General features: G+C 44.7%; 2 protein-coding genes across 7 annotated transcripts in view; one reads left to right on the top strand and one right to left on the bottom strand.

Moving 5' to 3' along the window:
- LOC135896268 (carboxypeptidase N subunit 2-like) overlaps positions 1–25,864 on the top strand; it is a 490,754-nt gene that overhangs the window by 190,365 nt on the left and 274,525 nt on the right. Inside the window, exons 2-3 of one of the 5 annotated variants that reach the window (XM_070536774.1) lie at positions 18,595–18,741; positions 19,312–20,963. The exons of 2 other annotated variants lie outside the window; for them this stretch is intronic. In XM_070536774.1, the coding sequence (XP_070392875.1) occupies positions 18,595–18,741; positions 19,312–19,369 (205 nt within the window). In that variant the 3' untranslated portion in view covers positions 19,370–20,963. Of the gene's footprint in view, positions 1–18,594; positions 20,966–25,864 lie in introns of those variants that run through there. 2 more of the 5 variants (XR_011513793.1, XM_065424627.1) reach the window with 2 other exon arrangements.
- Positions 1–25,864, bottom strand: part of LOC135896275 (uncharacterized) — a 244,086-nt gene that overhangs the window by 120,153 nt on the left and 98,069 nt on the right. The gene's annotated exons all lie outside the window — the stretch shown is intronic.

Raw genomic sequence — 25,864 nt, 5'->3', positions numbered from 1 at the left:
AAAATTTGATGTCTATGTGAAAAGATGTACGTGCCTTTCCGAACCCTGGGTGGGCAGTAACATGACTAGGCGTTATAGACAATAACGGTCATTTCTATTTTTTTGTAATATTCGCCGTGTGACTTTGGCTCGAACAAGTCGAGCGCCCGCTTTCACCAGAATTGGCTACTCGATGGAACGGAAGATGAGAACAGAATAAAATTCGTGAGAATATTCCTCTTACAATTTCTCTAGTTCCAACACTGCAATGCTTGAGCTCGCACAGCCTTGTACTATATATTTCCTCATTTGTTCTAATATTTCCGCTCGCTATTTTCATTTATATGCACGCTTGGCGATAGGCTCAGGTGCGCAAGCAGCAAGAGTGTCATATTATAGCGCACCATAGCATTGATATAATATAAAATGGGCGCGTGAACTTGTTTATCTTTTACGTATGAGCGCTTTTCACCGTCTAAAAAATGTTATCGCTCAGCACAGAACGCGCCTGCGTGTCTCGGAAGTTTCTGGAATGTTATCGATGGTTCAATCCGCTGTTGGTTGTCGCTGAACCTTGTGTAATGTGATTGCATGTATGCGCGACGCTAATGGTGTAGAACTTTTCGGAAGACAGGCGGGCACTAGCAAGTACTCTGGAATGTTCCATGGCCCATGTATAAAAGCTCACCCGCTTGAGCAGCGGAACAGATTTCGACGATCACCGGCTGTGTTCGCCACTGTCGCTGTTCTTTAGGTGTAGCCTGTTTTAGTGGGCACAAGTTCGCCCAATAAAAGTTACTTTCATCCTTCACAGTATCGCCACTGTGTTCTTTACCGTCACTACCAGGTGGCAATATTGTCAGGATACACGTCACAAAACCTTCTCATCTGCATCGCTGCACTTTCTGGTGACAAACTTCTTTAAAGATTTCTCTTAGCACATGCGGCTCATTTGGGGCAGCTTGCTCAATTAAGCAGCGTGCGCACAATAAAAATAAGCAGAGTGCTCTTTATGCAACGATCAATCTGGCAGGCGTTACCATACTTTAAAAAAAATATGGGGTTTTACGTGCCAAAACCACTTTCAGATTATGAGGCACGCCGTAGTGGAGGACTCCGGAAATTTTGACCACCTGGGGTTCTTTAACGTGCCCCTAAATCTAAGTACACGGGGGTTTTCGCATTTCGCCCCCATCGAAATGCGCCCGCCGTGGCCGGGATTGGATCCCGTGACCTCGTGCTCAGCAGCCCAACACCATAGCCACTTTAGAACACCAACATCAAGCATACTTTGGAAAACATGTTTACCTAACTTGCTACACAAAACTGTCATCGCTTGCCACGACCGTCTCAGCTTCCTAACAGCTTAATTTCCTACCAATGAAAACCTGTTTCTTGGATGGGGATGATGTCTTTAATGGAAGTGGAAGAAAATAATTCCTCCTAAATTTAATTAGCGCGCTATGCTTCCGCGATCATTGCAAACATATCGCCCTAAGATATTGACTTGCTCACAAAAGAAAAAACCAAGTGAAACTAATTTTTTTCCTGTTTATTCAGTGTGCAGTAATTGCATTGGGCCATAGCAAATCAGCAGTAACGAGACCATTGCAGCAATTCAACAGCGTAGTCAGTGTGTAAAGGGCAACTACCCAAGCCAGAATTTGCAAGTACTTCAGTGATCCTGTGTGTGTGCGAGGAAAGAAAAAGATTATGGCATGCTTTGCCAATTCAGTCCATCTATCAGTACCACATCGCTTTCAATGTCACTACCTCTCGGCGCGATATCCACGTCAATTGGTTCAACAGTCTGTTACGTTTGTTTGTTTGTTTATGCTGTGAGTCCAAGAAAAGGCCATTGCAGGAGTGGATAGTAATACAACAAAGAAAAAAATACGAAATATTGGTACATGTAGAAGGAGAAACGAAAAGAAAACAATAGCAGTATCTGTAAAAATTGACCTGCTGTGATCAAAGAAACAACCCGCTCGCAGTATGCACATCAGATACAGAAAAGGTTGCTATGGCGCATTCATATTCGGGAAGAAAAGATTATCCAAATCAGCAGTAAAAGCACTGACAAGTGGGTTGGGTAATTCATTCCCTATATTTTGGGGGAGCGGGGAGGGGGGATTGCCCTCGGAAAAAAACTATACTTGAATATATCGTTTCGTGTAACTGGCGGCTGTGTGTATAAACTGTGCTTGTGCGTGGAGCGTTGATCTGGTGAAATTACACAGAAATCAGTAATTTTAACCTGGTTATGAATAATTAGGTATAAAAATTTCAATCGGTGAAACCCAGTGCTTAGTTCTAAAGCGGAGCGGTTTGCCCGCGTGCATAGTTGAGTAGAAGAGTGCAGGCGCTGATATTTATTAAATATGAAGCTGAAGGCGAATCGTTGAACTCTGTCCAATTTATGACGGTTGGTTGCGGTGTGTGGGTCCCATACAATCTTAGCGTATTCAATAATTGGTCTTACTAATATCTCATATTCCAGGCTTTTCACTTCAGGAGTTGCGTTGTACAGTCTTCGCCTGAAGTCCCATAAGACCCATAAGACTTAATTTGCCCGGCTACAGACGTGGTTGATATCCCTATTCCACCTCAAGTCTTGAGTAAATGTTAATCGATATTTATAATTTGTTACTCTTATTATTTCGCGTGGACCGATGCTGTATTTGTACCGCAAGGTCACCTTCTTTCTTGTTTACAACAAACAGTAACAGCAGTAACAGTATGCTGTCTTGCCCTTTCACATACGTTTCGCCGAATTTTCTTAGCAGCAAGTTGCGTACTACAGGAGAGTACGGAGGTCTGTATATCCCCCCGATGAATACACTGCGATTATTCAATTTTTTTGTAATCCATAGAGCCTCAACATCTCCTGGTACTTCTAAGGTGAAAAATATGACGTTTCACCAGAAGGGCCATGCCTCTTCGATCTCGATCCCTCCTAGCCAGCGAATATCGCCATCGAGTGTATTGTTATGTAGCCAGTAATTACAGCAATGTCAGGTTCGTGAACTAGAGCTTCAAGCGCGTGCGCTTTGTTTACTAGGCTCCTTGAATTTACATTGATTATTTTGAAGCCAGCATGTTGGCCCTGCATGCGTCAATTATCACTTGCTCCGGAATCAGTTCGCAGTTTGCACCTTTCCTCACGTTCTTCATTCCAGCTATACAGCGTATTGCTTACCTTTCATTTATCAAAAACAAGCTTTGCCTTCTTTCCTGCCTTCACTTCCTCACTTGCCGAGTCCCATAACTTCTTTCTTATTCCCTGTACTCTCTTAGAGAAATCTTTACCTACGCTGTAATGCATGTCTTCCAGTTTTGTGCAGTATCGCAAAACTTTCATTTTGTCCCTATAGTCTGCCACCCTCATTTATTTATTTTATTTTCATCATTCATCATTATTACAGAAGGAGGTTCCGGAGTTACAAGAACTGTCAGGGGGACCTCCTATTAGTAATTGAACAATGCAGCAATTAATACATAATACAGGATGACTAGTCGAGTTCTACCAGAAATTTTCTTGCCTAACCTATGAATTCTAGCAATAGAAGATACATTCACTTTTAGAGTAGCCCCGCAGGGGCGTCTGCGCAAGCAGGCGTTTGGTGTGTTGCGACACCACGGACCCGAGCACACGAGGGTTGGACCCTCCCGCGTGTAGCCGTGCGCGGCTTAGCCGTGTCCGGGGAAAGGGGGATCCTGGGGGTTGAGCCAATGCCGGGTGCTCGGACCTTTAAGGCCCCCCGGCGGAGGCAACACGCCTCTTTGGCCTCTGCTTCACGTAGACGGCACCCCCGGACTGACCCACCCGGGGGAAATCGGTAGTCGCCTTTTCCTGTCTCTTTCTTCTCAAACCTTCATCTTTATCTCTCACTTTACATCTTTCCTGTCTTCTTCTCTCTTCTATTTACTTCCTTCTTCTTGGCGGCAAGGGTTAACCCTGTGTGGCTATCCAATCTTGGGTACACCATCTTTGGTTATAGTGGCGGCGTACGGCTGGCGTCGTGCAGACTTGCATGCAAGCTCTGCCGCGTCCCCTCGTTGGGCTCCGTGGTGGGTGGTCGGCGCTGTTGCCGAATTTTTATACATTTTCATTGAAACTTCTTTCCCCAAACTTCCTGATCGCCCTCAGAAACGAGGGCGCACCGAAGACCTCTTTCAATTTCTCGGACGACAAGTCCACAACTTTCCTCGATTCCACGTCATTCACTCAGAAAAGCCAGACAAACTAGTGCGATCCATTTCACCGTTCCTTGTTTCCAAGTCTTTGACCGAAGTTTTCGGTACAGGATATAAGGTGTCGAGAATGTCAAGTGGCGATCTCCTTTTGGAGCTCCAAAATCAGAAGCAGTATGAGAAGCTGCTGAAACTTGTGTCATTTGGGGAGACCCAAGTAACAGTAACCCCGCACCGCACCATGAACACAAGCCGCGGTGTTGTCTCGGACGATGACTTGCTGGAGCTCACTGAGGATGAATTCTTGGAGGGCTTCAGTGACCAGAACGTTATCAATGTTAAAAGAATTAAGATCAGGCGTGACAGCAAAGAAATCAAGACCGAACACCTTCTATTGACTTTCGGCTCAAGTATTCTGCCCGAGTCTGTAGAGGCCGGGTACATCAAGCTCCGTGTTTGACCATATCTGCCAAATCCCCTAAGGTGTTTTAAATGCCAACGCTTCGGCCACAGCTCGCAGAGCTGCCGAGGCCTTCAAACCTGTGCGAAGTGCAGTGCACACGAACATACTTCTGAAGCTTGCGTGAACACTCTCCATTGTGTAAACTGTGAAGGCGAGCACGCCGCATACTCGCGGTCGTGCCCATCCTGGAAAAAAGAGAAAGACATAGTCACAATCAAAGTAAAGGAAAACATATCATTCAAAGAGGCACGCAGGCGGGTAGCATACCTGCCAAAGAAAAGCTTTGCCGAAGTGGCGCGTCAGGGGGCAGCGTCACAACGGCCTCCGGCGGCTGTCTGGCCCACAGGCAGTGAGTCGGCAGCTACGCCATCTGCCCCCACGGCGGTTGCAGCTAGCGCTGCTCCGTCAACCCTGAATGAGGGATCATCGACCCCGAAGGTTGGCGCAGCTGAGGCTGCCCCGGCCTCCTCGGCCCCTTCCTGCGTTGGCAACAGCCGGCGCAGCCAAATCCCTCTGGGAGCCCCATCGACCTCCGGGCTGGTGGGCGCAGGGGTCTTGCCCCCAAGGCGGGACCCTCTCTAGTTACTTCTCGCTCGCAAGAGCACGTGTCCGGCGCCTCACACGAGGCAATGGACACTACACCTAACCTCAAGGCACACCAAGCGCCGAAGGAGCGGCGAGGCTCACTCGAACGCTCCAGAAAGAGCAAAACCCCGATTACAGGGAACTGGGGTACCCCAAGGTGGCGTACTCAGCTGCATGCTCTTTGTCGTAAAGATGAACACGCTTCGTGCATCCTTACCACCAGCTATTTTCTATTCCGTCTACGTAGACGACATACAAATAGGTTTCAAATCCTGCAACCTCACAGTCTGCGAGAGACAGGTACAGCATGGTTTGAACAAGGTGTCACAGTGGGCAGAGAAGAATGGATTTAAAATCAATCCTCACAAGAGTTCTTGTGTTCTGTTTACAAGAAAGAGAGGCCTGGTCCTGGATCCTTGCTTATAACTGTCTGGACAGCAGATACCTGTAAACAAGGAACACAAATTTCTAGGTGTCATACTTGACTATAGACTCACTTTCACCCCCACATTAAACACCTTAAACAAAAATGGCTGAAAACAATGAATCTAATGAAACTTCTATCCCAGACTACGTGGGGTAGTGACAGGAAGTGTCTAATGAATATCTATAAGAGCCTAATTCGATCACGACTAGACTACGGTGCCGTGATCTATCATTCTGCAGCCCCGAGCGCGCTAAATATGCTAGATCCGGTCCACCATCTAGGAATCCGTCTGGCCACTGGCGCTTTCAGAACGAGTCCCATACAAAGTTTATATGCAGAATCGAATGAGTGGTCACTTCATATCCAGAGAACACACATCAGCCAAACATATTTTTTGAAAGTCCACTCTAATCCTCAACATCAGTGCTATAATACCGTTAACGAGATGACATACGCTACACCCTTTCGCAATCGTCCCTCCGTAAGACAGCCTTTCTCGCTGCGTGTGAGGGAGCTTAGTGAAGAAATGCATGTTCCACGCCTCGAGCTTCGCCTAATGCATCCAGCCAAGCTCCTACCTCCTTGGGAGTGGCAGCTGATACAATGCGACACATCTTTCGTTTAAGTTACAAAGCACGCTTCAGATATTGAAATCCAAATGCATTTCCGGGAACTCCAACACAAGCACTCCTGCACGGAGTTCTACACAGACGCATCGAAGTCACACGACGGGGTGTCCTATGCAGCCGTCGGTCCATCCTACTCGGAATCCGACGTACTGCATACGGAAACTAGTATCTTCACGGCTGAGGCCTACGCAATATTGTCGACCGTGAAGCATATTAGGAAATCAAAACTCAAAAAATCAGTCATATATACTGACTCCCTAAGTGTTGTGAAGGCTCTGATATCGTTCTGTAAGCACAAAAATCCTGTCATAATCGAACTTTATTCCGTCTTATGCAAAGCATATGTATCTAACCAGCATGTGATTATATGCTGGGTGCCAGGTCATAGGGCCATCGAAGGTGATGTTCTGTCAGACCAGATGGCCACGTCAGTTGCATGGCATTCTGCTAATCCCACCACTGCAGTTCCTGTCACAGATCTGAAGCCCTTTCTACGGAGGAAACTACGCAACCACTGGCAACGCCTGTGGGACGCGGAAACAAATAATAAGCTCCACGTGATAAAGCCACAGTTAGGATTCTGGCCTTCCGTAACAAAATCACGCCGAACAGATGTCCTATTCTGTCGTCTAAGAATAGGACACACTTTTGGCACACATAACTTTTTACTCACGGGAAACGAGCCTCCAACATGCGGTAGATGCGGGGAGAGGCTGACCGTCCTCCACGTCCTCCTGGAGTGTCGGGAAGCCGAATATGAAAGAAAGAAACATTTTCCCTTAGCATACCGACAGCACATCCCCCTTCATCCTGGTATGTTACTCGGCCCAGAACCTTTATTTGACACCAACGCAGTACTAAGCTTTTTGAAAGATGTTGTCTTGCATGTTTTTAGCCCCACATGTTCGTAGCGGGTCCTCTCTTCAGAGGATGCCGCTGCGATAGCTTTTTCGTATCGCACATGCCTCTAGGCCCTTGTGTTTCAAAGGCTCTGGCGAGGCAGCAGTGCTCCAAGTAATTTTAACATCCTATATTTTTCTACTTTGCATCATTCTTCTACGATGGATTTTAATGTTCATAGTATTCGCCATTTGTCATCGCCATAATTTTATAACAAGTTAATTTTACGCAGTTTACAGCGAATATTTTTAGGCCACTTTACAGCCGAGTCACATCTTCCATAATACATCGTCAACATTACCACTTGTCATGGCGCTCTTTGGCCAAACCAGGCCCTTGCGCCACAAAAAACCACACATCATCATCATCATCACTTTTAGAGTAGCTCTGAAGAGTCCGTCTCTTCCTTTGCCTAATTGGGTCTCTTCGCTTTCATGTTCGTCTTCTTTTATTGCTCTAATGATAAGATTACTTCAACGTGAACGGTTATCCAGATCATCCAGATGTTTGTCCAGACAAGATGTCTCAACCCTGCGGTCAGCTGCAATTCCCTCAAGAGTTGCAAGCCTGTTCCGAGTCTTGTCTAAGCTTTGTACCTTAGTCTCGATAACAAGAAGCCGGTTCTCCATGTCTAGGATTCTTGTTTTAAACGAGCTTTGCTTGTCTCGAACCGCAGCGAGTTTAGACAAAATTTCCTTCTCGTTATGGAGGAATTCCTTGCACATTTCTTCCGTTATTGGTCCTGGGTTTTTCTCCACGACCCCAGAGAGACTCAACAACAGGCCCGCAATAGAAAAACAGCCGTGTATACAGTCAACGACAACGTGTGGACACGCCAGCACTATAAGGCCAAGGACATCACTACGGAAGCCATTTTTTCGGTCGCCAACCTGCATCAACCTGAGGTCCCGCGATAGCCTTCGCCGCCTGGCGTTGGGATAGCTACGTGGGTAACACCGCGTAGCTTTTTCGATTCCCGTTCGTGTCATATCCGTGTCGGCATGGTTGGGAATTATCAATGGGCTTGTGAAGATTACGTGATGTTACGTGGTTCTTGTTCACGTAGTATGAAGTACGCGACGTGCGTACTTCATATCGTTATAGCATACTTCATACTTCATATCTTCATAGCATAGCTTCTTCGAAGCGCGTCGGTTTGATATTCATATCATTATGGTTGGAAATGACCCATGAGAATAACGTAACACTATTTTTGACACCGTGGGTACCATCGGATAGATTTTGCGATACCCATTCGTTTGATATCCATGTCTGCGTGGTTGGGCACGACCAATGAGCTTGGCGAAGGTTATGCAAGGTCGCCTGATATCCTTTACCCCGTGGTCTGGCGTGCCCTTCGTGGGTACTATCGCAGAGCTCCTTCGAAGCCCGATCGTTTGGCATCCGTTTTAATATGGATGAAAATAATGAATAGGCTGGCGAATGTTACGTGGGATCCCGTGACACAACGTGACCTGAGATGCGCTACGTGGATATAATAGCTGAGATTGTTTGAAGCTCGTTCATTTGATATTCATGTCGATGGAGCTTGTAAAAAACCAAATAATCAGATTTACTAAAGATGGAGGAGGGTAGTTCGTGAACGTTCATGATTATACTGCGCTTAGGGTTACACTGACAATTTTAAGTGAAGGACAAGACGTGGATATACGTAGCGCAACCGGCGCTACGCACGTCCACGTCCTGTTTTTCATTTAAAATCGTCAGTGTTACACTAAGCGCAATATAATCATGAAATAATGAGATGTCAGGTGACGCTCTTTTTAGCCTCTATTGACCACACTAAAAAACTATAGATGGTATCGCAGGAGTGAAGCGGCCGATTGACTCTTCAAAGCGTTGTTTTACACTCTCAAAATGTCGAGTGGAGTGAAATGCATTGTTCACTCCGTATTCAAGGAGAGAGTGAAATGTGCTTTTGACTCTCCCCTTCAGAGAGAGAGAGAGAGAGTAGAAGGCCCCTTCTACTTTTGCGGCAAAAGAGAGCGAAATGTATCGTAATCTTCTGCTTCAACTCTAGGAGGCTGGCCCCGAACAAGGCGATGTATTACTCACCCACGCTGAGCAAAGAACACACCGTTTTGCTTCTAACAGAACAGACAGCCACAGTTCAAAGGAACGCGTAGTGAGCGCTCTACTTTTTCACTTGGACTTGCTCGACCGCGCGCGCGCTCAACATTGCGGAACAACACAGCACCGGAGAAAGGTGATCCGTACAGCGAGCAGCAATGAAGGCCGTCCAAGGGAGATTGTGTATCAGCCATCTCGCGTCGCCGCGAAAATACGACAGTCGTTCGTCATTCGTTGGATATAACAACAAATCCTCCACGGTAAGTGAATTTTAACTTAGGTGCACATTCTGCGTATATGACATGCTATCGCCGTGAAGTCGTGGCGGCGCTCAGCCGACGCGATTGACAACGGACTAAGCAAGCGCGCTGCGTCTTTCGATGTCAATCGAAAAAGCCAGTCGTCGCGATAAGTGCATGTGATTCTATCACTTGCCGCTATCTGTAAGAGCTTTGAGAATCGCAAACGCTGCCAGAACCATAGTATCATAGAGAAAGCGATTGAACAAGAGCGGACACTCGGCGAAAATTGGAAACAGGAAACACGTCAGGCTATACTTTTAACATCGACGAATTGGGGTCGCGAGCATCGAAAAAAAGAAGAATGTGAAATGAAAGTAAGAGAAATTGTTTTATCTTTTTTTATTCTTTCCCGGAAAAATTAAAGATATCTGCGTATAAATTAAATTTAACTTTGCGGCTTACTTCCGTTGCCTAGCGACAGGCGAACCGGCGAATGACGAGCCAGGCATGAGCCAGATGTTTGCGTCATTCGGCAGACACACCAAGGTCGATTCAAATAGGTCGCGAAGCTTCGGGCGAAAAGCGGTTCAGTACAGATTGTCACCGACATCAGCATGAGGGGTTATGGGAGCAGCGATTGAAGCGCGACTATGTTTGGAGGGAACAAACATTGGGACAGAAAAACGCGTTTTTTTAATTCAAACGAGACACAGTTAGATTCATTTAACGAAAATAAAATTCCTAGTCAATCTTATATATTGGTGATGTGTTAAGAAAATACGTTTAATTTTATTATTATTAATAAATGCATTTCTTTTCAGCGCCCATCGCTACAGGGGGCGTTGACGCCACTATCACTCGCAGTGCAATGCACGTCTTGAAATGGGCAGAAAGGCGCACTCGTATCACCTGTTGAAATACGCCCCCCTCACAATTTGTGCTGTCTTGCTTGTCGAAGTTTGTCTGAATTTGGTGACGCGGGTAGCTTCATTGCTTCTTAATCTGTTCAGTCAAAAGTAGTGAGTTACGACCGCCAGATAATTGTGTAGTTGTTTTCGTGCGACTGCGCTGGCCGACGGGCTTGGCGTCCGACAATAGGATCAGCACTCTACACCTAAAGCTTTCGTCGGCCTCCAAAGAAAGTATGTTCTGTGCAATAATAATAATAATATTTGGGGTTTTACGTGCCAAAACCACTTTCTGATTATGAGGCACGCCGTAGTGGAGGACTCCGTAAATTTTGACCACCTGGGGCTCTTTAACGTGCACCTAAATCTAAGCACACAGGTGTTTTCGCATTTCGCCCCCATCGAAATGCGGCCGCCGTGGCCGGGATTCGATCCCGCGACCTCGTGCTCAGCAGCCCAACACCATATGTTCTGTGCAGGGATGCGATTTCGACAACCGTACGGCTGGCCTTTTCCTGCATCACTTTCCACGCTGAAAGCTCGAAACGCCCATCAAGTCGAATGGCGGGGCATTTGAATATATAGCTCCAAAGGAAGAACAACGAAACAAATTTCGCGCCTACGAGAACAAAATGACGTCACTTCTGCTTTTAACGGACATGGCGTCACGTTATTTTTTTTTTCCGCCGGAAGTGTTCCCACCACATACAGATGGCGCTAAGCCCCATGAACCGGTGATGGACCGCCATGTTTTGAACGTATGGGCTCCTATGGAAGCTTCGCTACCAGGTATATTTACCTTGGACACACCGCCGAAGCGGGAGAGACCGGCCGCGCTTCTGTGCGTTGGACTGTTCGGGCACCCGTCTGCCTGTTTTTCTATTTTGGGATTTAGCCTGGTTTGGTGGCCTCCCGGCGAATTATTGCGTTCATTAGGAACTTCGACATGGCAGCACTGCACTATTGGACTACGGCAAGGTGAGAAACATTGTTCGACAGTCTGTGCGACGCACTTCAAGCAATTAGGCTTACTGCCTGGCCACTAGGCTAGACTTGTGATGCAGTTAACGAAAAACAGCGTGGCCGTCGTGGTGCAGTTAATTTGAATTAAAGAATCGTACTGGGAGATGTTTGCGACGCTTCCTATAAGCCCCAATATTGTTTTAACTAATTTCGGTAGTTTTTGGGCACGCTAGTCGCACAGGGTGCTGTGGCGCAGTTTCGCGTGTACGGAATTTTACTGCGACAAGTTTTGGCGCTTTCTCTGACTGCCAACATTATTGAAACTAATTTAATTACTTTTTCGGCTACCTTTCGAGCGCAGTGGGCGCGCCTGGCGCTGTGACTCGGTTAGCGAAAATCAGCTCGGCCGTGGTGCGCGGTTCCTCACTTTAATGCACTTACAAGTTCATGGCGCTTTTCTTTCTCTGACGCCCAATAGTGTTGAAAATTATTTTCGATACTTTTATGAGGCCCGCTCGCCGCGCCTGTTGTGACGCAGCGAAAAGCAGCTCGGCCGTGGTGAGTTAGTTTGGCGCGTACTGAATCTTACTGCGACAAATTTGTCGCAGTTTTTATGTCCCCACAGCAATTTAAGCCTTCTTTCGGTAACCACGCTTGTCGAAAACGCGACGAGCAATCGTCAAGAGTGATAACACGGGACTGCGTTGCTTGCGCCTGCAGAACGTACAAGTGATAAGCCAAGGAGGTCAAACACCAGGAACTAGTAACTCGAAAATTCTGTCTTCTGAACGGCACCCACGCATGTTCCCTTGAGTGCGAGTAGAAGGAATTCTGCGAGCGTCCAGCATGCTCTGGTGCTCTGGTTGAGAGCCTGTGTTGTGGCCACCTCTGTGCATTCGTAGCGTACTACCGCGTCGGTTGTAGCAAAGTTCGCGTCGTTGCCCGCGCATTCGTGCTATTAAAGTGCAGGAAATAAGTATTGGGAAGAGGGGAATGCTTGGAATTAGAATGTGTTTGTGGTATGTACGGTATTGCTTGGGACGAGTCGGTTATTTCCCTACGCCGTGTGTGTAAATACGAACTGCTTTTGTTTGTAATGCCGCCCACTCACCACTTTCGCACGCTTCGCCTCTACAGACATTATTCTTAGATATTAATACTAAAATAACGCTTGTAATTTTTTCAGCTCATGTCGTCTGGTGGAGCTTCCTGCGGAAACTACTGCTGCTTACCTGGTGCCACAACGCTGGATGAATTCACAAAAGCCCGCGACGAGCATTTACAAAGAATAAGATAAACGTAATTTTTTCTACATTTCACAAGGTGTCTTGCGCCTTTATGAAATTGCACATGGCACATATTCAATAGAGGCTTGTGAAGATCGTTCGTAATCAATTTTACTTAATAAAATAATTTGCAAATAAATATTTAATAAATAGGAAATGAATATGTAAATAAATATTTGCTGCAAAAGCAAAAAAAAACGGAGTCGGCGTGACGCGCACCAGCTAGAATTCAAAACGCGCGCGCACAAAACCGAAACCGGAAGTGTGATTCAGGTTTTAACATCGACGGCTTGGTGCGCTGCAGTCAATTCAGCCGCTGGTCTCTATGGGAGTGTCTGCTCTTGTTGTATTCCTTTCTCTATGATAGTATGTTCAATAAGACGTGAGGCGAGAGGGCACTTAAAATGGAGCTTAGAATGACAGAAAGCTGAGCTAGTTCGTAAGGATTCATTATGCAAAAAAAGAGGTGAGGCGTGCATACAGGACACAAGAGTAAAGAAGTGGACAACACGAACGCCGACTATCAACTGAAGGAAGCAGTCAGGCAAAAAAAGAAAGAACACACAAAACTCATCTGCACAAGCTCAGGAATGGTAATACCACGTGTCAGTCGGGCACACGTGCTGGTCTACGTGAGAGATAACTGTTAAGGCACTTAATCTCTTCCTTATGTAAAATAATCGAAGACTGACTCACGCATGCACTTCCACCACTATAGATATTCCATGCCTCTACCATAAGACGCGTATCTTCATTCTTACAGAAGGATCGACATTTGGGCGAGTTGGTACTGGTTGAACATCTTGAAGGGGCAACGCAATAAGACGAAGACAGAAAGCAGGAACACACAGGATAGCGCTGAACTCACAACTAGCTTTATTCAAAGGCATAGACAAACTTATGTACACAACCCATAGCCACGTGCTCTCCCATCCATGGCGTCATTATCAGCGCGTAGGCAAAACACGCAAAACCCTGTAATTTAATGCTACACTATGAGGCGGCTTAAAAATTCGAATTCACTGTCATGCAAATTTAACGATGGCATGCTTACAGACCGCGACCCTTTTTTTGTGATATAGTAGGCCTCAATAATCTCCCTCGTGGTCTCATTTTTATGCGCGGAAAGTATAGTGGTGTTTTTATAGATTGGGGAGTGCACCCATGCTCAGAGCAATGCCGCGCGACATGCGAGTAGGCATTACCCGTTAGCGAGCGCCTATGCTCAGACAATCTAATATTCAGGCAGCGACCTGTTTGACCGATAAAGACGTGACCGCAGGAAAATGGAACCTCGTAAACAACTCCCATACTACAGTGTACACACGGGGAAGTATGCTTAACAGTACAGCCTTTCCATATCTAATGCAGTATGTGCATAAACTATCACACAGCCTCAGGAATGTAGCAGGCAGGTTTGATGTAAAGGTTGTTTTTTCTGCCCGTAACAAGATGATGAAAATTTGTTGTAAGATTGGTAGGAAATTGGCCTAGGCTGCCTCCACTCATGCTGGGAAAGGCTGTACTGTTAAGCATACTTCCCCGTTTGTGCACTGTGGAATGGGACTTGTTTACGAGCTTACATTTTCCTGCAGTGACGTCTATATCGGTCAAACAGGTCGTTGCCTTAATATTAGATTGTCGGAACATAGGCTCTCGCTAACGGGTAATGCCTACTCGCATGTCGCGCGGCATTGCTCTGAGCATGGGTGCACTCTAATCTATAAAAACACCGCAACACTTTCCGCGCATAAAAATAAGACCTCGCGAGGGGAGATTATTGAGGCCTACTATATCAGAAAAAAACGGTCGCATTGCGTAAGCATGCCATCGTTAAATTTGCATGACAGTCAATTTGAATTTTTAAGCCGCCTCATAGTGTAGCATTAAAATACAGGGTTTTGCGTTTGTTTTGCCTGCGCACTGATAATGACGCCATCGATGGGAGGGCACGTGGTTATGGGTTGTGCACGCAAGTTTGTGTATGCCTTCGAATAAAGTTAGTAGTGAGTTCAGCGCTGTCCTGTGTGTTCCTGCCATCTGTCTTCGTCTTATTGCGCTGCCCCTTGAAGATGTTCTTCATTCTTATGCCTGTACAATATCGCGCATTCATCTAACTCTTGCACGCAGTTACAACCTTGGCAATGTAGGGAAAGTTTAGAAGGTGATTTACCGGTTAACGATCTTTTATGTTCCAGTAGCCTCTGATTGATACACCGTCCCGTTTGCCATACGTAGAACTGGCCACAGCTAAGGGGAATTGTATAAACCACACCCATACGACAGTCAGTAAAACTGTTGTTTTTATTGTGCTTCACTGGACACATATCTGTTTTTTTTTGTCTTTTACCTGCTCCTTTTTAATCTGCATGGCAGCGCATATCTTACCTAGCTTATTGGGAGCAGTGAAAGCAACATTAACATCATATCTACTTGCAAGTTTTTAAAGCCTGTGCGACAGTGAATGAATGTACGGAATAGCCACTACTCTTTTTTTTTACTATTACTGCTTTCTGTAACCACGTCCGTCCCCCTCGAAACCTACTTTAGGCGCTCAGCCACAGTGGACACTGCTACACTAGGTTAACCTGCTTCTAATAGGCGCCGGACCTGCATATTAAAACTGGCGCTCATTTTGTTCATGCAGGATGTGGTGAGAGAATACTTAAGGCACGACATAGCAATTCCGTTTTTTACTACATTGGAATGCTTGGATTGAAAGTTTAGCAACAGCTTCGAAGATCTTGGGGAGTACTGCTAACAAACGGTGTTTCCACGGGAGCTTTTCGAGAAATTCTTTCAATCTGCTTGAAGTCGACGCTGATTGGGTGGAGAGATGGCGTTTTTCTGCAGAAATCAGGCATTTGTATTGGCTCAAAGGTTGCTGCTATTCTTAGCAATATTTACCTGAGTAAGGTTGACAGCTGCTTAGAGAAAGCCTTAGGGGATAGGGTTATCAAAATATTTCGTTACGTTGATGATTACCTGATTTTCTGCAATAGGGAAGTATTCGATTCCGCTGCTACGTCAGTGAGTGAGCAATTTAAGCTTTATGGAGGAGGATTAAAGTTTACCAAGAAATTTCCTCAGCGACGCGTAATTCAGTTTCTTGACATTTCCTTGGTCTTCGAATAAAATCACGTTTGTTGGCATTACTCTCCAAGATCTTCGAAGCCGTTGCTAAACTTTCGATCGAAGCATTCCAAAGTAGTAAAAAACGGAATTGCCAATAGTGCCTTAAACCTTCTTTCACCAGATCCTGCATGCACAGAATGAGCGCTAGCTTTAATAGGCGTCAGGTCCAGCGCCTATTAGAAGCAGGTTATCCTAGTGTAGCAGTGGCCACTGTGGCTGAGCGCCTAAAGAAGTCGATTTCGAGGGGGACGGACGTCATTACAGAAAGCAGTAATAGCAAACAAAGAGTAGTGGCTATTCTGCACGTTCATTCAGTGTCGCAGAGGCTTCAAAAAATTGCAAGTAGATATGATAATAATGTTGCTTTCACTGCTCCCAATGAGCTAAGTAAGATATGTGCTGCCGTACAGAGGAAAAAGGAGCAGATAAAAGGCATAAAAAGAACAGATATTTGCCCAGTGAAGCACAATAAGAACAACAGTTTTACTGACTGTCGTATGGGTGTGGTTTATACAATTCCCCTTAGCTGTGGCCAGTTCTACGTAGGGCAAACGGGACGGTGTATCAATCAGAGGCTAATGCAAAATAAAAGGTCGTTAAGCGGTGGATCACCTTACAATCTTGGCAATGTAGAGAAATATTAGAACTGCACGCCAGAGTTAGATGAATGCGCGATATTGTACAGGCATAAGACTGAAGATACGCGCCTTGTGGTAGAGGCATGGCATATCTATAATGGTGGAAGTGCATGCGTGAGTCAGTCTTCGATTACTTTACATAAGGAAGAGATTTAGTGCCTTAACAGTTATCTCTCACGCATACCGGCACATGTACCCGACTGACACTTGGTGATACCATTCCTGAGCTTGCGCAGATGAGTTTTGTGTCTTCTTTCTTTTTTCGCCACAGTGGTCCCTTCAGTTGATAGTCGGCGTTCGTGTTGTCCACTTCTCTACTCTTGTGTCCTCTCAGCACGCCTCACCTCTTTTTTTGCATAAAGGATAAGTTAACACGGTTTGTCTACCAGCCCATGATTCCGAGCCTAGGCAGAGCGTGCTCAGCTAGCGTTTTGTATGTTTGGATTTATTCAGTTTGGCAGTCTACTGTGTACGGAATTCTGTTGAAATAAGGAGTCGCATAACAGAAGGCGTCATTTTGCTGGCGGCATGCTGTCGTTTTAAATAAGCCGTGCGCTTAACTGTGTCTCGCCCATGGGTAATCTGCGACCACTGAAGTTACGTGCAGCACCATGTGCTAGTTAGAAACTTTGCCGCAGGCATTCAGCTGCATGCTGCAAGAGGTCAATTGGGTGCGTTATCCTGAACACACTGAAAGCGCATGAGGAATCCATATTTTATGCTGCATAACGTATAAGCCCCATATAAATGATCTTGCGCGCGACAGGTACAAGCGATGCGATGGAGATGGCTGACGCGTTCGCTCGTCGCCTACAAGTTGCAATCCGTCCGAGCGACGATTTTGAGCGATGCCTCCCCGGTGTTGCCGGTGTGAGGGCTGCAAAATGAACACGCGTAGAAACTAGCGTAACGCGTGCTGCAGTAATTTAAGCTGATGTATTTTACTGTAAAAAGTAGCATAAGATATTTCCGAAGGTCCTGCAGTAGGTTCTTATCCTTGCATGTATAAAAATTCAATTGTTTGCTCGTTCCGCGCGACAATCAGTAGTACATACAGTTCCGGCTTTACGCTATTGGCTAGTCGCTTATAGCACTTCCGGGAAACGAGCAACGATTTCTAGATTTCCAGAACCGAGCGGTCTGTTCAAGCGACGGCCTCTTTTGTCGCTGGAAACCATCGCTCGTCGCCGTCGCGCACTAAATCGCTCTCATGCTGTTTAGCCCTAAGACTGAACTGTTTTTGCTCATGTATTGAAATGGTGTGATTATATGTCTGATTTTATGTCTCCTCTTGCGGTTTTCGAGCATGGTGCGAATCTGAAAGGGTGGTTTTGTCTACGAACTTGGTGAATTGACAAACAGGGAGTTTTGCATCGGCATCGAAAATGACGGTTGCTGTGTGTATTCCGTGTTAGGAGTCGTCTGTCTTACAAAAAAACAAAGAGTTGGTCTAATAAACTAATAACTGCGGTATAACTGCAACGTTTACATGCCTTGAAGAATGTAAAATGCTAGATTTAAAACTGCAGCAGTAGTCGAGCCTGTCAAAATTAACTCCATTGAGCACAACATAAATCAAGATAAGTTTATGCCTCTTAGTAGGCTTAGATGCAGGCCTCAGTGAACTTACTTGTCATTATTGAAATGTGGGTAAGCTTGCCATAACAAGCCTTGTTGCCCTTTATTATAGGCACGTCCAATCATATCCATTGAACTGGAGGACCATATTTTCATCCCTGCTGAGCATTATGTTTGTAGATATGATCCTCAAATTATGGCTTGAGCAGTGGCACAACCAGAGATGGTGCGGGAGGCACACTGGGCACGTGATTAGGATATGTCACAAGTGGTGTCTGCTGCACACCAGACTAATGACAAACCTATGACATCTGACAATGACCAATATTCTATTTATTAGCAGGATTATTTTAACATTGGTGCCGAACGAGGATGAACTGTCTGTTATTTCTTTTTGTTTAAATCTAAATATTGAAGTTAGTTTACCAGTTGACTGTGGCAGTCATTTAGATGTTTCGCATGCATTTCAGTCGGAAGACTAACACCTAAGACTTCCTTTTAGTGCCATGACCTTGTCTGTCTTGATGTTGTTTACACCATGTGCTCGTGTTGACTTATGCACATGATATTTTTCAGGCGCCCGCTTTATATAACGCAAGAAGGCAGCTGCAAGGACACAAGAATGTCAAAGAGCCAGCCCAGTGCGACTTCACGTAGTGCAGAGGAGCGCACGCCAAAAAACCAAAATACATTGCCATGTAATTTGGACAAGAAAACCAGAATGTGGGTATATTGGGTGTACCATTTGACTAAATGTCAACAAAATCAAAATACAGTATGTCACACCAAGATGAAAACTCTCACGTACTCCATGCAGTCATCTTCACATGGTATATTTATGTAATTGTCTCTGGTGGGAAAGTCAAAAACAAGTATGCTCTCTGGAGACAAACATATAGGAGCAAGCGTCATTGAAAAGTTAGAAATGTCTAAAAAAGGCTGATTAGTTGTGAGAAGTGACTGCTTTTTGTCTTGCCTCTCAACAGCTATATCCACGTGATAAAAAAACAGTGGCACATTGAAATTGCACATTTGCTTAGTGACATGATACATACTTGCAATGAGCACGGTGCCTGTGTTCACTGTAAAAAGCAACAGCTCATGCTTGGTTAGATGCTTACATACATTTAACAGCTTTACTAGCTTACAATTAACAGCATGTGAATGCAAGGGTGCAAATAGAAACCACTGTGATTCTGTATTGTAAATGCTGACAATTTAGGAGGCAGATTTTCATGTCTTCCTTTTTATCTATTTTTTACACCATATTTTAGAATTATGGATTCCTTTCAGGTTCCAGAAAGGGGAAGCATTGGAGGAAGAGAATCCCACGTTTAAGAGGTCATTGTAGTTTACGTACAGGCTGATAAAACTGGTTCATTAGAAACGCTCATCCCTCCGGAAGTGAAAGCAAGGAGCACTTAAGGCTTTTAACTGTGTACACCATGGTGCACACACTACGTCTTAGAAGCCGGAATTGGAATGGGAACTTGGAATTGACAATTATTCTAAAAATGTAAAATCGTGGCTTCTCCAATCTACTTGCCTTGCCAACGAAGTATGCTAGTGGACGTAGAGACGTGTTCAATGCAAAGAACTGAGAACATCCGAGTAGAACAGTTGTTCATCAATTGGCGGATGTGAACCTATAGTGTTAATCAAAAGCCCCTTAGTTTCATGGCTTCTGTAGACATAATTTTTCTGGACTTAAGGTAGCGCGCATAGTGAGGTGATGTATTAATCTTCCTAGACACAGATGTACTTGTTTTGAGAAGATTCTGTACGTTCGATAATTTTTCTTTAGCGCATCTTAACCACATCAGTAGGAAAAAAGCTTTGGATTCAGGTAGTTGGTTCATTGTGCAAGTATATGCATAGTCGCATGCAAAATCCACGGGCATGGAAAGGGGTAAGGATATGTGAAACAGGATGGTGCCATTCTCAATTTAGGTTTTGCATCTTTGTTTGTCTTTTTCGTGCACTTCCCTGCCTGTACTTATGCTTATGTCGCCTTTGGTGCATCATATTCATCACATCTGATTTTAGGTTCACGTCTGAAGCCAAGCTATACTTCAGTTAGATGGCGTATTCAGCGAGTCACAATAATTGATCATGTATTTATGCAAGCTGCTCTTTAGAAGTATAGCAGTCTTACCGTAATGGGAAAGAAAAGCTGCTTTTATGACAAGAAATTTGTTGCGGAAGATTTTAATGCCAGTGCTCCTTGTAGCTTTACTCATTTGCTACCCACTAGATAATATTGTAAATTAAATTTTATTTATTTGTGAGAAGGTGTAATGGATGAATTCCAACAGCACCAGGCAACTACTTTCGTGAGGCGACCAACCGAATAGAAAATATAATACGGTGCTGTACTGGTTTGCGACTGGGCAGGATATTGTTGCAGAACCACGACAAGACACACTTAAAAACAATGGGGTGCAGCCCATACATGAATAATTTCATTTGAAATATAAGCAAAGCTAGCTAGTCCTGAAGCCTTACATGAAAATATACAACACATGTCTAAATTCACTGTACTCTCATTCAGGGACATCCATACGCTGTACAGGACTTCATCAAATGAGCTGGGATCTTAGAATATGGCACACAAAAAAGTTTCTTGCACAATTTACCTACATTACCAGCCACATGCATAGCAGCTCATCTGGTAACCTCTGCCACATAAGTGCACACGTTTTGTGCCAGAAATACATTTGCTGGCCAGTTATGTGGCGCATATTTCTCTTCGATCACAGTGTCAATACTTTGTGAGTTTGCACATGTTTGTTGTATGTTTAACTTTCAATTGTATACTTTACTTTTGAAAACAAGTAGTCAATTGAAATTAAAGGATATTTATACACTGCAATACTGATGAAACTTTAGAGAATATACTTATGTTTTATAAGAAGATGTGTTCTAAAATTCATGGGCATCATTGTAATCTGATTTTATGTGTTTGTCAGTATGTTTCTCAAATTATTATTCAGTTTGTCTTGTGACTGTTCAATAAAGATTTTTACCTTTTAGGAGAGAAAATATTTCATGTGAGTAACTCCGCGACTACGGATTACATCCCATTCACCAAGCATAAGTGCAGAAGCTGCTTACGAAGAAATCAAATATTCCCCACATGTATATATTGCGAATCCCTTCAAACGTGACCATGGATCGACATCGTGCTTTCACACTATTTGGAAGAGTACTAGAACTCTGTTCTGAAGAAGTACAAGCCCTCTGGGGGAGTAGAAACACTCGGCTTGGAGTAGAAGTACTTGGTTTGGAGGAGTAGAACACTCGGTCTGGGGGAGTACTATTACCCCTGTGGGGAGGGTATCAGCCCTCCGTGGAATAGTACTAGCACTCTCTGTGGGGAGAGTATTAACATTCTGTGGAAGAGTACTAGCTCACCCTTGCGGTGGAGTAACAAAACTCTGCCAGGAGTTGCCCTACTCTCTCTCAAAGAGGGTCGATATACTCTAGAAAATAGAGTGAAATATGGGACAAGTCCCTCATATGGGACATACTCCCTCAGAGAGAGTGCCAGGATCTCTCTTTGTTTTTAGTGTGCAGCTTTATAAATGAACGGTTTGTTACGGATGCCCCTTTGTTCCAATACGCGCAAGCAAATTCATCAAATAGTTGCGTTTTGCATAACCTGCTTATGGTAATAATATAATGACCTTAACAGTGCATTATTTTGATTATGTATCACGTGGGAAATGCATCTTTTATTGTCACATGACAACGCTCTTCGAGAAATCTCTTCAGTTGTTTGTTATGCGCAAAATTATAACATTTCAAGCCATGTTGAACTTGCTAGAATACCTCCGCAATGCATGTTTGGTTTAAATTCATTTGCGAGAGGATTAAAATACGTGGCGCGTAGATTAAATTACTTGGCACTGGGACTAAATGTCTGACACCTCGATTAATTGGACTGGCACTTGGACTAAAATATCTGGCGCTTGTATTAATTTGAGCGGGAAAACCTGTTTTTCATTCGTAGTGAGGGTCTCGAATCTTGCGGGCTTCTTGCAATTAGGTAGCATACGATTGTTTAGTAACCATGTGCCTACTCCTAATATCACGTGTTACGTGACACCATATGGCAAAAAAAAAATGATGTTCTACACCTTCCATGGTCCTGAGTGGCTCTGCCTAACACTCCTCCCAGGAACATGGGGGTTTCATACAATAGCTGCAGGAGCGAGCACTTGTCTCTACGGCACCTGCAATGAGAACGGTTGAGCCAGCATGGGAGTTATAGAAAGTGTGTGGCTTTGCATAAACTTCGTCATTCTGGCTTTAAACAAACGGCTTCATGACTTCCGTAAACTCGCCTTTTTGAGCAATGTACTGCGTAATAAATAATAAAGCGAACATTATTAATATTATCCGGCAGCAGGATTCGAACACAAGATCTCTAGCGCAGAAGCCTTATTTTGAAACCATTCGGCCACGAACGCATGCATCGATAGGCAATGCGAAACGCCCGTATGAATTTATCGCGGGCATACCAGTTCCTTGAGACGCTTGGCGTATATGAGTTTGGCCACATCGTCAAGCTCACTCGTTGCAATCTGTAGCGATCGTGCGTGTTCCCAGCGTCTCCTATACTTCGAAGGATGAAGTTCGTTGTAAAATTTGCGAAAATGAAGGCATATAAAGAGTAACAGGTAGCATAAGGGAAGCGTAGCAGGGGGCGGCAGAAAGTTAGGTGGGCGAATGAGATTAAGGAGTTTGCAGGCACCGCATGGCCACAATTAGTACATGACCGGGGTTGTTGGAGAAGTATGGGAGAGGCCGTTGCCCTGCAGTGGGCGAAACCAGGCTGATGATGATGATGAAAGCGTAACATGCAAAGCCACAAGAACGTCTGAATCCACAAGCACAAAGATCACAGAAATCCATTTACTTCCCATGGCGGGTCAACGACTGCAGCGCCATAGTTTTCTCTAGTCTATTTTAAACAAACTTTATGCCCAGAGGTACATCTAGTGCAAATAAACACCCAAGATATCGACCAGACCGATAGCTGTCGGTTCAACACAAATGGTAGTGCAGCGCACGTGTTATGCCGAGGTTGTAGGCTTGGATCCCACCAGTAGCAAGTAATCTTTTCGCCCACTTTCATTTTCTTCTTTCTACATTATTTTCCATATTTCAGTTTAAACCACAGCTTACTTCCCTTACGATTTCCTTGGCGCCATTGTCTGCCTACTTTATATGGTCGTGGTTACATTAAAACGGCATTTAAAAATGTATAAATTATAGTTCCGATGAAGCCAGCTAAGTTGATCTTTAGCTACTTTCGTCACAAGGATTCACCGACTCACGACTAAAAAACATTTGTCTTTAGATGAAAAAGGAGCCGTTGCTAGAGTAATTATTGTTATTGTACTTTTATCAATTTGTGGGGATGTCGCGGCTAGCGAAGGACGAATCCCAACATAAAAACGTAACGCTTCTTTATTCGGTGAACGATGCCAGCGGACGGGCATACCAACGCTACGTTCGTCACCGTAGCTGGTGGTAGAAGGCGGCCTTTATCAGCCAAGCAGCCTGTTCTTATAGCCACCGTCGGTGACGCATACCTCGGGTGACATGGCGGTGGCGCTATGCTTTATCGACCATGCAATCCAGCGTGCAGCTGTGGTATGCTTGGCCAGATGATAAGATGGCAGGTGCGCAGAAATATGCGCAGAGTGTGTCGCCACAAATTTAATATTCATGCTGCCGTACTTCATCCGCCGGTAGTCACGGCCAACACGGAATGCCATGTTGGCCGTGGTAACTATGTTTTTCATATAGTACCTTATTTTGCTCGCACAGCTCTTCTCAGACATGAGATTAATTTTTAGGTTCACTATCCGACAATGAAACGCCTTACTAGAAAATGTTTTGATGGGTGATGATGTGAAAGCGCTTGAAAGTGAACTCATCTTCTTTATATTTATGCAGTACCTAACTTCGTGCCATCATTACCTTGTTTTCTTTGATCATCACTGACTTTATATATTTTTCTTTATTGTTTTCTCTCACGTGTCTCATTGTGTTTTGCATTATGTTCTTTTGTACTTTGTTCTACGCCCACCTGCTTGGTTGTCATACTGCAGTATGCCACAAATAATTCAATAAATAGAAAAAAATTATATCACCACTCAGGCCCTCCGAAAACGGATGTGCTTTTCGATGGCGACAAAATGGGGGTCGAACCCACGACGTTTGGCGTTTATTAAGGCAATGCTAATTAAGATGGAGTTATTTCAAGCATTCGCACCCCCGACCTTTGGTGGGAGTCGAATGTTGAACCTTTGGTGGCAGTCGAATCCACGTGTTGTTGTGTTAATAAAAGCGACATTAGTTAAGCCACAGATAATTAACATTAAGTGAATATAGGCACTCGGACCCACGACCTTTATTGTTGCTTTAGGAGAAGTCTTTAATGCACAGTAAATTAACGCAGAGGTAATTTAGGCACTCAAACTAAGGGCCTTTGGTGGGAGAAACAAGTAATAGGACGTAATGACGCATTCGAATGTCAAGTAATTTAATTATAGTCTCGTGAGCGTGCACGCTGTCGCTTTCATTCTGCTTAGCGCATGCTAAAGTGACTCAACCTTTGGTGGTTCGGATGTGTGTTTTGAACTGGTTCTTTACTGAAACGTATGCTGCTTTGAGGTGAATTCAATGAGCGTATGCACTGTTGCTTTCACATTGCTGAGTTACTGTAGCCGCTGCATTACAAGGGGTATGAGCCATTGCATCTTTCTTTGCTTAGGTGGGTGGGAACCATTGTTGGCGATAATAATTTTTGTTCACGAACGAACGCGAAAAATGCCGATAACCGAAAAGCTAACAGCTTCACTATAATATAATACAATACTTAAATGCGCAAAAATATGCCCCGGGATTTTATCCGATGCGGATGTTATTCGCTAACAGTAAATCTCCCTTTTAAAACTTCCATTTAAACGAACAATGCACGAACTATCTATCAGGCACGTTGTACTGAACGACGCACGAAAAATAGCTGCCCTGATGTGTGACAGTGGCTGTGCGTAGCGGCGTAAGAATGCATTGGTTATATTATCTGGGCAATTAAAGTCTTTTACAGCGTAAGCTGTCCTGGGTTCCTTTAATAGCCGTTTCGGTTGGCGATGCTGTCCGCCACCGCTGGTGTCGGTCACAGCTAACAGCAGGAATGAGAAGAAATACCCGGTTCCCTCCGGGACAGCTGGCCGCAGTCAGGGAGCCACGGCAGCGTTGCTAGCATGTAGCGGAAGAATGACCCAAGATACACGAGCGCCACAAGACACGTGATGTGACATGTGCGCCGCGTAGCGTCGGTACATATAAATTTTGTATTGCAGTTGCATATTATTACACCAGGCGGCATGACATGCGGCAGTTGCACAAATAGCGTTACAAGGTAGACAGGCAATTCTTGAGGAAGAAAAAGAAGCAGATAAGCTCGACCTCAGCATGAACGTCCCCGTCTTGCTTTCGTGTGGAGCTTACACAATGGGGTACAGCCACCGGAATGTTTGTTTGCACTGCTATGAAAAACGCGACAGCAAATACATAGAATCGCACCTCATCCGTAAGTTAAAGACATTGCAACCAACAGGCATAAACGTTTCAAAGCGAGCTTTAGAAGATCAGAACAACAGAAAGCTGAACTAGTTGGTAAGGATTCATTATGCAAAGAAGGTGTAAGGCCTGCAGACACGGACACAAGAGATCTTGTGTCCACTTCTCTTCTCTTGTGTCCGTGTCTGCAAGCCTCACCCCTTGTTTGCATTATGAGCTTTAGAATCTATTCACTATGCTAATTTTG

This window comes from Dermacentor albipictus, chromosome 4 (assembly GCF_038994185.2).
Source record: "Dermacentor albipictus isolate Rhodes 1998 colony chromosome 4, USDA_Dalb.pri_finalv2, whole genome shotgun sequence".
Lineage (NCBI taxonomy): Eukaryota > Metazoa > Arthropoda > Arachnida > Ixodida > Ixodidae > Dermacentor > Dermacentor albipictus.
The sequence above is the reverse complement of the archived record's forward strand: the minus strand, read 5'-3'. Positions and strand labels throughout refer to the sequence as shown.